The 15,567-nt window shown below is 39.7% G+C and overlaps 1 protein-coding gene across 1 annotated transcript in view; it reads left to right on the top strand.

Moving 5' to 3' along the window:
* The window catches only part of ndor1 (NADPH dependent diflavin oxidoreductase 1), a 36,935-nt gene extending 22,178 nt beyond the window's left edge, over positions 1-14,757 (top strand). Inside the window, exons 10-15 of the mRNA XM_062031370.1 lie at positions 6,007-6,114; positions 6,215-6,329; positions 7,865-8,011; positions 8,098-8,216; positions 13,282-13,376; positions 13,444-14,757. Coding sequence (XP_061887354.1) covers positions 6,007-6,114; positions 6,215-6,329; positions 7,865-8,011; positions 8,098-8,216; positions 13,282-13,376; positions 13,444-13,588 — 729 coding nt within the window. The 3' untranslated portion in view covers positions 13,589-14,757. The remainder of the gene's footprint in view (positions 1-6,006; positions 6,115-6,214; positions 6,330-7,864; positions 8,012-8,097; positions 8,217-13,281; positions 13,377-13,443) is intronic.
* The last annotated feature ends 810 nt before the right edge of the window (positions 14,758-15,567 follow it).

The raw sequence follows: 15,567 nt of genomic DNA, 5'->3' as shown, positions 1-15,567 counted from the left end.
TGGCAAACAAAGTTACACTTCAATATTGAACATGTGGGCTGAGGTAGAGTTGTACATTACTTCACTGACAATCAAGCTGGGACCTCCTTAAAAGTGCAGAGCAGCAATATAAACACTACAGTAAAGGCAGATGTATTAACAAGTCATATGCAAAAAAAAAAAAGAAGTCTGGCAGATTCAGAGCGAGGAACACCAACATGACATGACAATTGTGTGTCAAATGTTTGCAGCATTTTTAGAAATGCTAGTTTTATAATAGTGTTACATGTCTTTGGCGATGTATTTAATCACACTTTCTGTGAGCGCACACTATTTTCGTAGTTTTTTTTACTCTGACCTAACTTGTTCACCGAATGCCTCAGTGCAGGCAAACTGGCTCCTCTGTGTTGTTATGTTCATCTTGTTCCAAAGGTTTGGACTGAAATATTCCTACACTGGTGCAGTGGCATTTGCTTTTGTGACAGTTTTATCAACGTTAGCTGCTACATACTAACCAGTTGCATTGCGTGATGATAGCGGGCCAGAGGCCCCGCGTCGCCGCACAAAGACGTAAAGACACCTAATGAAGAAGAAGAAGATGATTCACCCCCTTTTCTTTTCGCTATGGCAGAAACTTGCACAGCTTCTGAAAGTGACAAAAAGCGTAAATGCACATGGAGATTTATTGACGCTGGAAAATTTACCGACTTAATTTTCATTTATCGTTGGTTAATTGACTTATCGCATATCCAACAGTGACTATACTTCAAATCTGGTCAAATATTCCTATTTAGCTTTGTGCTTGACTGGAACTCATTGATTCCCTAAGTGACGTGTAGAAAAATTATATTGGAATTGTTGTCATGTGACTATCCCAGGATATGGCTTCCCCGAAATGGCAGTGTGTCAAGTAAACACATGTGAAAGAGGAAGGTCATTCCCAGAATGTTATTTTTTCACATTAAAGCTGAAGCGTAACATTTTTATTTATTTATTTACTTTTTTTAATAATCAATCCAACAAAATTATACACAATAATACCATAATAATACAATTCCAATTCCAAAACCAAACCCGACCCAGCAATTGAAAGGACACACAAACATGACACAAAACAATCCAGAAGAAGTCAAACGAATATGAATAATATCAACAACAGTATCAATCACCAAAAATGATTGCCGGGCACGGCCACCGCTGCTGCTCACTGTTCCCCTCACCTCCCAGGGGGTGATCATGGGTGATGGGCCAAATGCAGAGAATAATTTCGCCACACCTAGTGTGTGTGTGACAATCATTGGTACCTTCAAATATTCATAAGAATTCCAACATAGCAGTGATTAGAAACCCCTCATTTACATGATCATCACAGCCATTTATAAAAAAATAAATAAAAACATTTAAACAATGAACAATAGTGTCACAGTGGCTTACACTTGCATCGCATCTCATAAACACATTGAGTCCAATATTTTCCACAAAGATAAAATAAGTCATATTTTAGGTTCCTTTAATAGTTAAACAAATTAAAATAATAGATCCCATATTCCAATATATGACTCATTAATATCTCAACTAAATGCATTTTTTTCTACTGATATCATTTCCATAGCTTGTGTCAGTCAGTCAGTATGAGTTGGACTATCAACATCTATCTATATTTAGTATTACCCTTTGTGTTATGATGCACATTGATTCCCTAAGTGACATATACAAAATATTTTGGAATGGTTGTCATGTGACTATCCCAGGATTGGCTTCCCCAAAATGGCAGTGTATCAGGTAAACACATATAAAGGAGCAAGATCATTCCCAGAATGTTATTTTTTCACATTAAAGCTGAAGCGTAACATTTGAAATTCAGTGATTCAGTGGCTGTCCCAAAGCAAAAAACTCTTTTAAGTGTCCTTCGAATCCGGCCGACGAATGTGTCCTTTTCTCCCATTAGCAACAAGTGTACATGTCAAATATCTTTCGCATCTTTCCATATCAAAAAATCCTCCGCGCGCTCAGCTCTGAAAAAATATTTGCAACATGTGCGGCGTGGAAACCGTGACTTCAAAATGTAAATACTGTATAAGTCTATTTATTTAATTAAAACATCTAAAACTAGACATGTGAAGCAGGGATGACAGCAGTAACTTAACTTTTTGTGTAAAATATGAGACCTCAACTATCATAATGTTGACCAACCTCTGTGGTCTTTGCTCCTCTCATTACCCCGAAAGAGAGCCTCATATCCAGCCATTGTAGATGGCTTAATGTACATAGCTAATTTTATGCGTTTGGAAGTAAAGCCCATCCATCCATCCTTTTTCTACCGCTTGTCCCTTTTTGGGGTCGCGGGGGGTGCTGGAGCCTATCTCAGCTGCATTCGGGCGGAAGGCGGGGTACACCCTGGACAAGTCAAACCTTGCATCTTATTCTTTTTGTGACAATCATTGGTATCTTTAATCTTTAATTTAAACTTTTTTACCTTAAAAGCTTAACTAATGTCCTATTAAATGTCTTAGTGTGACTGGGATAGTTATATTTTGTGAACCACCCACACTCGTAAATAATGGGTCTCACAATGTAAAGTGCTTTGAGTCTCTAGAGAAATAGCGCTATATAAATATAATTCACTCCACTTCCCATCATACATTCACAGGCTTGTTATTGTTCGTCTTAAGTCATAAACACATTATAATGGGACTGTGAATATCTCTAGTGCAGTAGATGGCATCGTTACCTCATTTGCATGTGGCTTGTGAGAGAATCTCAGAACATACTGTATCAGTGGTACGCAATATTTTGCGAGTATTCAGACCCTTTTGTAGTAACCAATCTAGCGGCTCTTTCTAGTCTTTTTGGACTATGGATGTGTACCTTTCACATTTCACCAATTCCCAGCACCTGGGAATCGATACCAGTACTCAACAGTACCAATTTTCCATACTTTTGTGTGTCATTCTAATTTTTTATTGGAACCTTTAAAAATGAGCTGATCATGATAACTTCTGTCCAGTTGTTATATCTTGCTTTATTATTACATTTCTAAGTCTGAGTCTGCTCTCAGTGCTGCTGGTGTGATGGCTAAGTGTTAGAGTTAGGAATGTAACCATATGAAAATTGTGTATCACTGTTATTGTGACCAAAATTAGCACCATTATTATAATCGTAATTTTGTTGAATGTGCTTAAGAAGTACTTATACTGTACACACACGGAAATCCCGAGTTTAAAAAAATAAATAAATACATACACTGTTGGAAAACTTACTATTTTAATTTTTGTTTTTTATACTTAGTTTTACTAAGACTTTTAGTCTTAGTATTTTATCTGTTTTTATAGCTAAACTTTTATTTCTTTAAATATTGGTTTGTATTTTCAGCAGTCCCAACGCACCGTGAAACCACCATCTTGTATTTCTTTGATCGATTATTCTGTGCCATGACATCACAACCTGTAGGTTCAATGTGCACATTTGAATATATTTGTTGCTCAGACAGTAATGTCTTTATTTTAATGGGTTTGGATTGAGGTTTGTTGTTTCTTAATGAATAAAGACTAGAGATGTCCGATAATATCGGACTGCCGATATTATCGGCCGATAAATGCTTTGAAATGTAATATTGGAAATTATCGGTATCGGTTTCAAAAAGTAAAATTTCTGACTTTTTAAAACGCCGCTGTACGGAGTGGTACACGGACGTAGGGAGAAGTACAGAGCGCCAATAAACCTTAAAGGCACTGCATTTGCGTGCCGGCCCAATCACATAATACAGTGGGGCAAAAAAGTATTTAGTCAGCCACCCATTGATTGTCAATGGGTGGCTGACTAAATACTTTTTTGCCCCACTGTATCTATGGCTTTTCACACACGCAAGGGAATGCAACGCATACTTGGTCAACAGCCATACAGGTCACACTGAGGGTGATCGTATAAACAACTTTAACACTGTTACAAATATGCGCCACAATGTGAACCCACACCAAACAAGAATGACAAACACATTTCGAGAGAACATCCGCACCGTAACACAACATAAACACAACAGAACAAATACCCAGAACCCCTTGCAGCACTAACTCTTCCGGGACGCTACAATATACACCACCTGCCATCCCTACCCCTAAAACCCTGCCCCCCCGCCCCCAACCCCGCCCACCTCAACCTCCTCATGCTCTCTCAGGGAAAGCATGTCCCAAATTCCAAACTGCTGTTTTGAGGCATGTTAAAAAAAATTATGCACTTTGTGACTTCAATTTGAAATATGGCAGTGCCATGTTGGCATTTTTTTCCATAACTTGAGTTGATTTATTTTGGAAAAACTTGTTACATTGTTTAATGCATCCAGCGGGGCATCACAACAAAATTAGGCATAAAAATGTGTTAATTCCACGACTGTATACATCGGTATCGGTTGATATCGGAATCGGTAATTAAGAGTTGGACAATATCGGAATATCGGATATTGGCAAAAAAGCCATTATCGGACATCTGAATGAATGATGAATGAATGAGTTGTAAAAATGAATGATGGGTTCTCACTTCTCTGTGAAGCGCTTTGAGTGCCTAGAAAAGCGCCTTATAAATCTAATCCATTATTATTATTATTATTATCTCTAGTAAAGACGTTAATGTCTCTTGTTTTCATGTTAGCATTTAAGCTAGCGAGCTATAGCACCAGTCAGTCTGTGAGTTTTAATATGTTTTAAGTTAAAGTTAAAGTCCCTACGATAGTCACACACACACTAGGTGTGGTGAAATTATCCTCTGCATTTGACCCATCCCCATGTTCACCTGGGAGGTGAGGAGAGCAGTGAGCAGCAGCGGTGGCCGCGCTCGGGAATCATTTGGTGATTCAACCCCCAATTCCAACCCTTAATGTTGAGTGCCAAGCAGGGAGGCAATGGGTCCCATTTTTATAGTCTTTGGTATGACTCGGCCGGGGTTTGAACTCACGACCTTCCAGTCTCAGGGCGGACACTCTAACCCAGGGGTGTCAAACTTGTTTTCATTGAGGGCCACATGGCAGTAATGGCTGACTTCAGAGGGCCGTTTTTTAAAATAATTTTAATTTAGCATGCTTGTAATAACCTGTGATTAATCATGAATAATTAAAAGTGAGTGATGCATCTGACTTTAAAAAAAATATAATTGGACAGCATATGTACGTATAATCCATGCATCCATTTTCTACCGCTTGTCCCTTTTGGGGTAAACCTCGTTATATTATTTCACAATTGCCGATGCATTTGATTATTAGATATTTTCATGTACAAATTGATGGATAACTGGCTTTGTGATCATAAGTAAAGGTCACAAGAAGATATTTAACTATTTATTTTTTATCTGTACAAACATTTTTGTAACACAGTATATCACAATATAATATTTAACCCCAACAAATGTACAGTAACTGTCTCGGGGCGGATATTATAAGTTTTATTTATTTCAGCTCCTTCTCATTCATTATTTATTTTAAATGTTATGTTGATTGGTTTTGTTTGACATTAAATTAATGACATAAAACAGACAAACACATATTTAGCATGATTAGATATTATTACAGTTGAAAAGATATGGATTTTTTTTTTCTGTCAAAATTAGTAAAAAAAAAAAAGAAGTATTTTATTGAGACATTTTTCCAGGGTTTTGTGGGCCACATTAAATTATGTGGCGGGCCAGATCTTGAGTTTGACACCTGTGCTCTAACCACAAGGCCACTGAGAAAGTTTTTAGTTTTAGTTTTTAATTTTGATTTAAAACGGTAATACTAACGTACAGGACTTTCACTGCAGTTATAATTACCACCGTTTATCGCTACACCCCTGGTTAGGGCCAGGCTAAGTCTGCAACTGGACGTAACGTTACGCGCAACCCAGGTACTGTAACATGGCACCGTTGGATTTGACGTGAATTGGAGCCTAGTAGGACTGGCGGGATTTGGTCAGTGCCAAAAAAGCGCATATTGCTCTTCTCAACGAGTAGCAGGTACTTTTGAGGCATATAAGCTAATTAAATGTGCTCTTGCTGCTGTAGGTCTTGGCCGACTTCCCCCACACGACGGCACAACTCAGAGCCGACTACTTGCTCGATCTTTTTCCTCAGATCCAACCGAGGTCCTTTTCCATCGCCTCCTCTCTTCAGGTAGTTCACTTGAATACAGCTATTCACTTGTTCTTCAAAAATATGCACCTTCCTCAACAGTGTTTGGTAAGTTCTACCCCGCCCTCCCTCCCTCTCGCAGGCTCACCCTAACAGGCTGCAGGTCCTGGTAGCTGTGGTCCAGTACAAAACCAAAATGTTTAAACCGCGAATGGGTCTCTGCTCCACCTGGTTAGCCTCCCTCCATCCCACAAAAGGTCATCCACGTCTTTGAACGCCTAAATACCACTGATGTGTGACTTTTGGAGTAAATAGAGCAGTGTTTTTCAACCTTTTTTGAGGGAAGGCACATTTTTTTCATTAAAAATTCCGGAGGCACACCACCAGCAGAAAACGTTAAAAACTGAAACTCCACCAGGTCGTCGTGCCTTATTTTGAGTTTGTTGGTGTTTTCCTGTGTAGTGCTTTAGTTTTTGTCTTGCGCTGTTATTTTGGTGGCCCTGCCTGTTTTGTTGGTGTTTTCCTGTAGCAGTTTCATGTCTTCCTTTGAGCGCTATGCCCCGCACCTGCTTTGTGTTAGCAAGCAAGGCTATTTAAGATGTTGCTATCCTTCTTTGTGTGGACATTGTTGATTGTCATGTCATGTACGGATGTACTTTGTGGACGCTGTAAGTTTTTGCTGTCGTCCAGCATTCTGTTTCTGTTTACTTGGTAGCCAGTTCAGTTTTACTTGTGTTTTGCATAGCCATTCCTATGCTTCATTGCCTTTTCCTTATTTTTGGTTTAAGCATTATATACGTTTTTACCTGCATATTGTGATCACAACAAACCGTCCTCGTCTCACCCGACACATTTCGACTTTTACAAAGCAATTAACTACCTGCTGCCACCTACTGACATGGAGTATTACGTGGTTACTCCGCCGAGCTCTACACAGCACAGACACTAAGCAACGGCACATTATTTTCAGATTATAGTTATTGATTTGAAAAAAATATTTTTTGGACCAATTAGGTGAAGTTGTAAATTTGTAATTTACCACGGCACACCAGACAATATCTCACGGCACACTAGTGTGCCGCGGCGCAGTGGTTGAAAAACACTGAAATAGAGAATAGATGTATTCGGTTTTCACCTGACCTTTTGAAACGGATGACTAAGGAAATCAGGAGTAGCGCCTCCTTTCCAAATGTTTAGTACCGTATTTTTCGGACTATAAGTCGTAGTTTTTTCCATAGTTTGGCCGGGGGTGCGACTTATACTCAGGAGCGACTTATGTGTGAAATTATTAACACATTACCGTAAAATATCAAATAATATTATTTAGCTCATTCACGTAAGAGACTAGACGTATAAGATTTCATGGGATTTAGCGATTAGGAGTGACAGATTGTTTGGTAAATGTATAGCATGTTCTATATGTTATAGTTATTTGAATGACTCTTACCATAATATGTTACGTTAACATACCAGGCACGTTCTCAGTTGGTTATTTAAGCGTCATATAACGTACACTTACTCAGCCTGATGTTCACTATTCTTTATTTATCTTAAATTGCCTTTCAAATGTCTATTCTTGGTGTTGGGTTTTATAAAATAAATTTCCCCCAAAAATGCGACTTATACTCCAGTGCGACTTATATATATTTTTTCCTTCTTTATTATGCATTTTCGGCCGGTGCGACTTATACTCCGAAAAATACGGTATATTTCAGTTCAGCTCTGTTTAGTTATTTCTCATTTCTTTGATAAGAAGACAGCCCTCCTCACGTGATTGGACTTTGTTCTACAGAAGATGTTTATGTGCCTCTCTGGGTGAAGAAGGGAAGTCTAAAGTTTCCCACGGAGAAGGACATCCCCGTCATAATGGTTGGACCAGGAACGGGAGTGGCGCCCTTCAGGTCAGCTTTACAAGAGAGGACGGCTGAGGGTAAGCATGGTGAGTATGTCCCCTCCAAAGACTGATTTGTCTCTGAGTGGGGCCTCATGGAGATGACTCCCCTCTTTGACTTGTCTACCGTCCAGACAATGTCCTGTTCTTTGGCTGTCGATCCGAGTCCAAAGACTTCTACTTCGGGTCCGAGTGGGAGGAGATGATGGCAGTTGGACAGTTGAGGCTCTTTTCTGCCTTCTCCAGAGACCAGGTTCACCCCATGACTCAATATGATGCCTGTGACTTATATTTCAGAGCACCCACCTGGAAACACCTCAATTACTCAGCATCAAGAGTTGGAATTGGGGGTTACATCACTAAAAGTATTCCCGAGCGCGGCCACCGCTGCTGCTCACTGCTCCCCTCACCTTGCAGGGGGTGGAACAAGGGGATGGGTCAAATGCAGAGGGTAATTTCACCACACCGAGTGTGTGTGTGACTATCAGTGGTACTTTAACTAACTTTTATTCACTCAATAAAAATTGTATTTTATACTGTAGTACTTTTCATTCGGCCTGCAGCTATCGTTTACTTTAGTAATCGAGTAATCTATTAATTAATTTGTTCGATTAATCGAGTAATCAAATAAAACATATTAAATAGCCTTAATGCGTGTTTTAGGAAAAATAGTTGAAGAAACAATAATTTTTCTGATTATCTTAATTTTTTTATTATAAATGCCGAAAAAAATGTAATTGCACTTTTATATTGGGAGCATCACTATACAGTGAAACCTCGATTTACAAACTTAATTGGTTCTCGAACATGGTTCGTAAACTGAAAAGTTTGTATAGTGAAGCAGAGTCCCTCATAAAAATCAATGTCAACATGAATAATTGTCTCGAGCCTTGACTAAGGTCCTTATTTTAGTAGAAAACTGCACACTTTTAAGACACTATGATGGATGTTATATAAATGTATATACAGTCATGGTCAAAAGTTTACATACACATGTAAAGAACATAATGTCATGGCTGTCTTGAGTTTCCAATAATTTCTACAACTCTTATTTTTTTTGTGATAGAGTGATTGGAGCACATACTTGTTTGTCACAAAAAACATTCATGAAGTTTGGTTCTTTTATGAATTTATTATGGCTCTACTGAAAATGTGACCAAATCTGCTGGGTCAAAAGTATACATACAGCAATGTGAATATTTGGTTACATGTCCCTTGGCAAGTTTCACTGCAATAAGGCGCTTTTGGTAGCCATCCACAAGCTTCTGGTTGAATTTTTGACCACTCCTCTTGACAAAATTGGTGCAGTTCAGCTAAATTTGTTGGTTTTCTGACATGGACTTGTTTCTTCAGCATTGTCCACATGTTTAAGTCAGGACTTTGGGAAGGCCATTCTAAAACCTTAATTCTAGCCTGACTTAGCCATTCCTTTACCACTTTTGACGTGTGTTTGGGGTCATTGTCCTGTTGGAACACCCAACTGCGCCCAAGACCCAACCTCTGAGCTGATGATTTGAGGTTGTCCTGAAGAATTTGGAGGTAATCCTCCTTTTTCATTGTCCCATTTACTCTCTGTAAAGCACCAGTTCCATTGGCAGCTAAACAGGCCCAGTGCATAATACTATCACCACCATGCTTGACGGTAGGGATGGTGTTCCTGGGATTAAAGGCCTCACCTTTTCTCCTTCAAGCATATTGCTGGGTATTGTGGCCAAACAGTTACATTTTTGTTTCATCTGACATCACATGGACAAAGACACAAAAGGCAATGGCGGCAAAAACTAACACGCCATGAAAATACAACACAAGAAAACCAAAGTACAAAAACTAATGACACTAGGCAAGGCTAGGTAACACGGGGCAAACCTGGGAAACCGGGCATGAAAAAAACAATAATTCTCTCCAGGGAGATTGAGGAAAACTTGGCTTTTGTACAAAGCTCTGGCACCCAAATGCTGCACCAGCGACCCTAATTACGATCAGGTGTGCCCTGCTGATTCGAACCAGCTGCACGCCACACTGTCGGGGGAGGGAGAGAGGGTAAGAACAGGTGCGGGGACAGAGACAAAAATACAACAGACCCTAAGACTACCACCATTGAGGCAGGTTCTTTATTGACACCCGTCACGTGACGTCCAGTCCAAATGCGCCAACAAAATGAAAAATGGCTTACATTAGTTAAACAACTAGTTAAATAAACCAAGGAAGAGTAAATGCAGATGGTTTTTTATGGATGTCTTTATTACATTATCCATTAATATATTTTACCTAGTTTGTTATGTAAAATATGGGAGGAGGCCCCGCGGCAGGCCAAGGACCAGATGGGGGGATTACATCTCCTCTCTGGCCTGGGAACGCTTCGGGATTCCCCAGGAGGAAGTCGCAAATGTTGCTCTGGAGAGGGAAGTCTGGGGGTCTTTGCTGGAGCTGTTGTCCCCGTGACCCGATTCCGGATAAGCGGTTGAAGATGGATGGATGGATGGATAGTTTGTTATATCATTGCAGATACTTTTTTGAGCAAATCAAAGTATGTATGTATGTGTGTATGTATATGTATGTATATATATATATATATATATATATATATATATATATATATATATATTTATATATATCAGTGACGTGCGGTGAGGTTCATGGCTGGTGAGGCACTGACTTCATCACAGTCAGATTTACAAACATATGAACCCTAAAGAGTATCTTATTCACCATTTGATTGGCAGCAGTTAACGGGTTATGTTTAAAAGCTCATACCAGCATTCTTCCCTGCTTGGCACTCCGCATCAAGGGTTGGAATTGGGGGTTAAATCACCAAAAATGATTCCCGGGCGCGGCGCCGCTGCTGCCCACTGCTCCCCTCACCTCCCAGGGGGTGAACAAGGGGATGGGTCAAATGCAGAGGACAAATTTCATCACACCTAGTGTGTGTGTGACAATCATTGGTACTTTAACTTAACTTTAACTTTACACATACAAACTGTAGCATACAAAAAAGCACATTTAATAAAAAAAACTTTATTATGGTCTTACCTTTACTTATAAATGAAGTCCATGCGCCGCTCCTTCTGAACAAAAGCATCGATAACTTGTTTATAGAAGTCTTCCTTATCTTTCTTCAGTTTTAAAAGTCTCTCTGTCTCGATGGAGATCTTCCTTTAATTATTACCTCCTGCTTCGATTTAAAGTCCAGTTTAGAAAACTGTTTTATTTTAGATATGTAATCCTCCATGTTAAAAGTCCAGGCGAGAGGAAAAAATAAACGATCGCTAACTGTTGCTGCTTGTTGTCACTTATTCAGCAGCCGAGTAGTCGCAAGAATGATCCCTGGGATCACTAGGGCCCTCTACCACCAGGAGGCGGGATTACTGCGAGCCTCAGCCAGTGCGTCTTCGCAGCCGTTTTATGATTGCTCAGCACAAGCAATACGTTACACACATACAGTTGTTGACAAAATACACTGTACATTATATACCTCAGCTAACTAAACTATGGAAATGTATAATATAATTCATATAGCAATACGGTCTCACTGCACAGCAGGCCAGCAGTTAGCCGAGTCATTGCGCAATCCATGGTGAGGCTCAACTGGCTGGTGACTCACCGCAAGTCTCTTCTCAGTATTTGAACAGCAAATGTGAAAATTCAGCGATTTTGAATAAAAATAATCTAAAACTGGTGAAGTTAAATGGAAAATAACTTTATAGTATAATCACTGGATACATATAACATCCATCCATCCATTTTCTACCGCTTATTCCCTTCGGGGTCGCGGGGGGCGCTGGAGCCTATCTCAGCTACAATCGGGCGGAAGGCGGGGTACACCCTGGACAAGTTGCCACCTCATCGCAGGGCCAACACAGATAGACAGACAACATTCACACTCACATTCACACACTAGGGACCATTTAGTGTTGCCAATCAACCTATCCCCAGGTGCATGTCTTTGGAGGTGGGAGGAAGCCGGAGTACCCGGAGGGAACCCACGCAGTCACGGGGAGAACATGCAAACTCCACACAGAAAGATCCCGAGGCCGGGATTGAACTCACGACTACTCAGGACCTTCGTATTGTGAGGCAGACGCACTAACCCTTGTTCCACCGCGCTGCTGGATACATATAACAATTTAATTTAATCATTTGTTTTTCTTTTTACATTTTTTTTCTTTCCCCTGACTGCACGTCACTGATATCCTTCCGCTTGGCTCAAGCGGAAGGACCCCAGTTGGGCCCCAAAAACAGCAGGATAACAGGGTGAATTTCAGGAACAGTTGAGCACGGGACACAAGCTGAGGATTGATCATCCTTCGGCGGGCCACCTTTGTGGAGGGTGTATAGTGTTTGAAGGCCGAAACACCCAATGATGCAAGGGCACACTACTGAAGATGTGTCGCTTGTCCAATTGTCCTGGAATTTAACCCTGACCAAGTCTCATATCCCATACAACTCACAAGAACACCCCACCCCCCACACTCCCACGTTGTCTGTCTACCACTCTCAACAACAAGGACATCTAGAGTGAGTACTCTCCACATTTGGCACAAGGGACTGTTCAACATCTCGTCCTGTGTTTTTTTATTCTAATATATATATATATATATATATATATATATATATATATATATATATATATATATATGTATATATATATATATATATATATATATATATATATATATATATATATATATATATATATATATATATATATATAGTACAGGCCAAAAGTTTGGACACACCTCATTCAATGTGTTTTCTTTATTTTCATGACTATTTACATTGTAGATAGTCACTGAAGGCATCAAAACTATGAATGAACACGTGGAGTTATGTACTTAACAAAAAAAGTGACTGAAAACATGTTTTATATTCTAGTTTCTTCAAAATAGTCACCATTTGCTCTGATTACAGCTTTGCACACTCTCGGCATTCTCTCGATGAGCTCACTCCTTCAAGACTGTTGGAGAACCATTTGAGGTGACTCCCTCGTGAAGCTCATCGAGAGAATGGCAAAAAGTTTTACATCGTTAAGTTCAACGCATGAAAAATGGGAGCAAAAACAAAAGTGTTACGTTTATATTTTTGTTCAGAAAATATATTTGTGTGTGTGTTTTATTGTATAATTGTATATATGGTCAGTGTAGACAGGCTGGTCAGACGTCAGAAAGTCATAACCCATAAGTAACCAGAGTGAGAATGGGGGCCATTTTGGCAAATATTTCTGTTCATAATGTTGGTGGAAAAGGGGCGTCCTAACATTTTCCACCACTACATACTAATTTGATACATTAAAGATTATTTGTCCGACTTTGTCATTCCAGGAAGAAAAGATTTATGTACAACAGCGTGTCAGCGAGAATGCTGCACTCATTTGGGACCTTATTAGCAATAAAGGCGCCTACTTCTACATAGCAGGGTAAGTTCTGAGCAAGCTTGTGTGGATTCTGATGACACTTCCTAACATTTCTTTGACGTCTGTACAGAAATGCCAAACAGATGCCGACCAGTGTGTGTGACGCACTCAAAGCGGGGTTCGAGCAGCAGGGAGGGCTGTCGTCCGAGGACGCCGAACAGATGCTGACAGTCATGGAACGGTGTGGTCAGTTCCAAAGTGAGACCTGGTCCTGATCAGATGGGAGTCAAGAAGGATAGCGGCCACATGACTTCACATTGGTGACATCATCAATATCATATCCATGCACTCTATGCACAGAAGAAGATTTGAAAGGATGGACTAATATTTCAGTCCTGCCACTGCAACAATAAACAAGGACCATGTACACACTTCAAAGAATTTGGGTGCATTTTTCAAAAAAGTTCAGACTTTCATTAAAGTCGCGAATGTGTGGTGATTGGATGAGCGTGAGTGAGGCCATGAAGGAAAAGGAATGGAGCGCCAGAGTGTGTGTGTGCAAAGTCAGCTTATTGAGTGTGTGACCCCCACGGTCAGCTCTTCGTGTACACCACCCAAAAAATAAAATTATGTTTAATTCTGCATAGACAGATCAATTTTGCTTGTGGAAAAAAATCTAAAGATTACAATTTTAGAAGTTTACAAAGTATTCTGTTATTTGCTGTGTTATATTTGCTGTTTCCTTAGTGGAAGAAATTGGTAAAATGTGTTTTTTATAAGTGATGTTATGTAATGGATTTAGGCTGAGATCTTGGGTTTAAGAACTTTAAAACCAGTGAAGTTGGCACTGTGTAAATTGTAAATAAAAACAGAATACAATGATTTGCAAATCCTATTCAATTGAATAGACTGCAAAGACTATATAAATAAACTTTGATTGATTGATTGATTTATCAACAACACCCAGAAATGCCGCCGGCTTCGCTGGGCTTGAGCTCATCTAAGATGGACTGATGCAAAGTGGAAAAGTGTTCTGTGGTCTGACGAGTCCACATTTCAAATTGTTTTTGGAAACTGTGGACGTCGTGTCCTCCGGCACAAAGAGGAAAAGAACCATCCGGATTGTTATAGGCGCAAAGTTGAAAAGCCAGCATCTGTGATGGTATGGGGGTGTATTAGTGCCCAAGACATGGGTAACTTACACATTTGTGAAGGCACCAATAATGCTGAAAGGTACATACAGGTTTTGGAGCAACATATGTTGCCATCCAAGCAACGTTACCATGGACGCCCCTGCTTATTTCAGCAAGACAATGCCAAGCCACGTGTTACAACAGCGTGGCTTCATAGTAAAAGAGTGCGGGTACTAGACTGGCCTGCCTGTAGTCCAGACCTGTCTCCCATTGAAAATGTATGGCGCATTATGAAGCCTAAAATACCACAACGGAGACCCTGGACTGTTGAACAACTTAAGTTGTACATCAAGCAAGAATGGGAAAGAATTCCACCTGAGAATCTTCAAAAATGTGTCTCCTCAGTTCCCAAACGTTTACTGAGTGTTGTTAAAAGGAAAGGCCATGTAACACAGTGGTGAACATGCCCTTTCCCAACTACTTTGGCACGTGTTGCAGCCATGAAATTCTAAGTTAATTATTATTTGCAAAAAAAAAATAAAGTGTATGAGTTTGAACATCAAATATCTTGTCTTTGTAGTGCATTCAATTGAATATGGGTTGAAAAGGATTTGCAAATCATTGTATTCCGTTTATATTTACATCTAACACAATTTCCCAACTCGTATGGAAACGGGGTTTGTACATCACATGTGTCAAATTCAAGGCCCGGGGGGCCGGATCTGGCCCGCAAAAGCCTGTAAATTATGTGCGTCAATAAAGCACTTCATCTTCTTCAAAAACCATATTTGTTCTTTCCATTTTGACAGAAAAACTGCATGTAACGCATACAATTGTATGTCTTTTAAACTAAAAATAATAACTTATCTGACCATTTACACTGGGCTGTCCAAAGTGCGGCCCTCAGCTCTGGTTTTGTTGGCATATCTTTGGATAAAGTAACAATGTAAAAATAAAATAAAAAATAGCACAAAATTGTAATGTAAAGCTAAAAAAACAGTCACCATTTAATACCAATAACTCAGGGGTGTCCAAACTGCTTCCGCATACTGAAAAGTCAAAGTATTTGGGGCCATTTAGATTTTTTTTGTATTTAATAAAAAAGATACAAACAGACATTA

Source organism: Entelurus aequoreus, linkage group LG21 (assembly GCF_033978785.1).
Source record: "Entelurus aequoreus isolate RoL-2023_Sb linkage group LG21, RoL_Eaeq_v1.1, whole genome shotgun sequence".
NCBI lineage: Eukaryota > Metazoa > Chordata > Actinopteri > Syngnathiformes > Syngnathidae > Entelurus > Entelurus aequoreus.
Note: the sequence above shows the minus strand (reverse complement) of the source record. Positions and strands in the feature narration are given on the sequence as shown.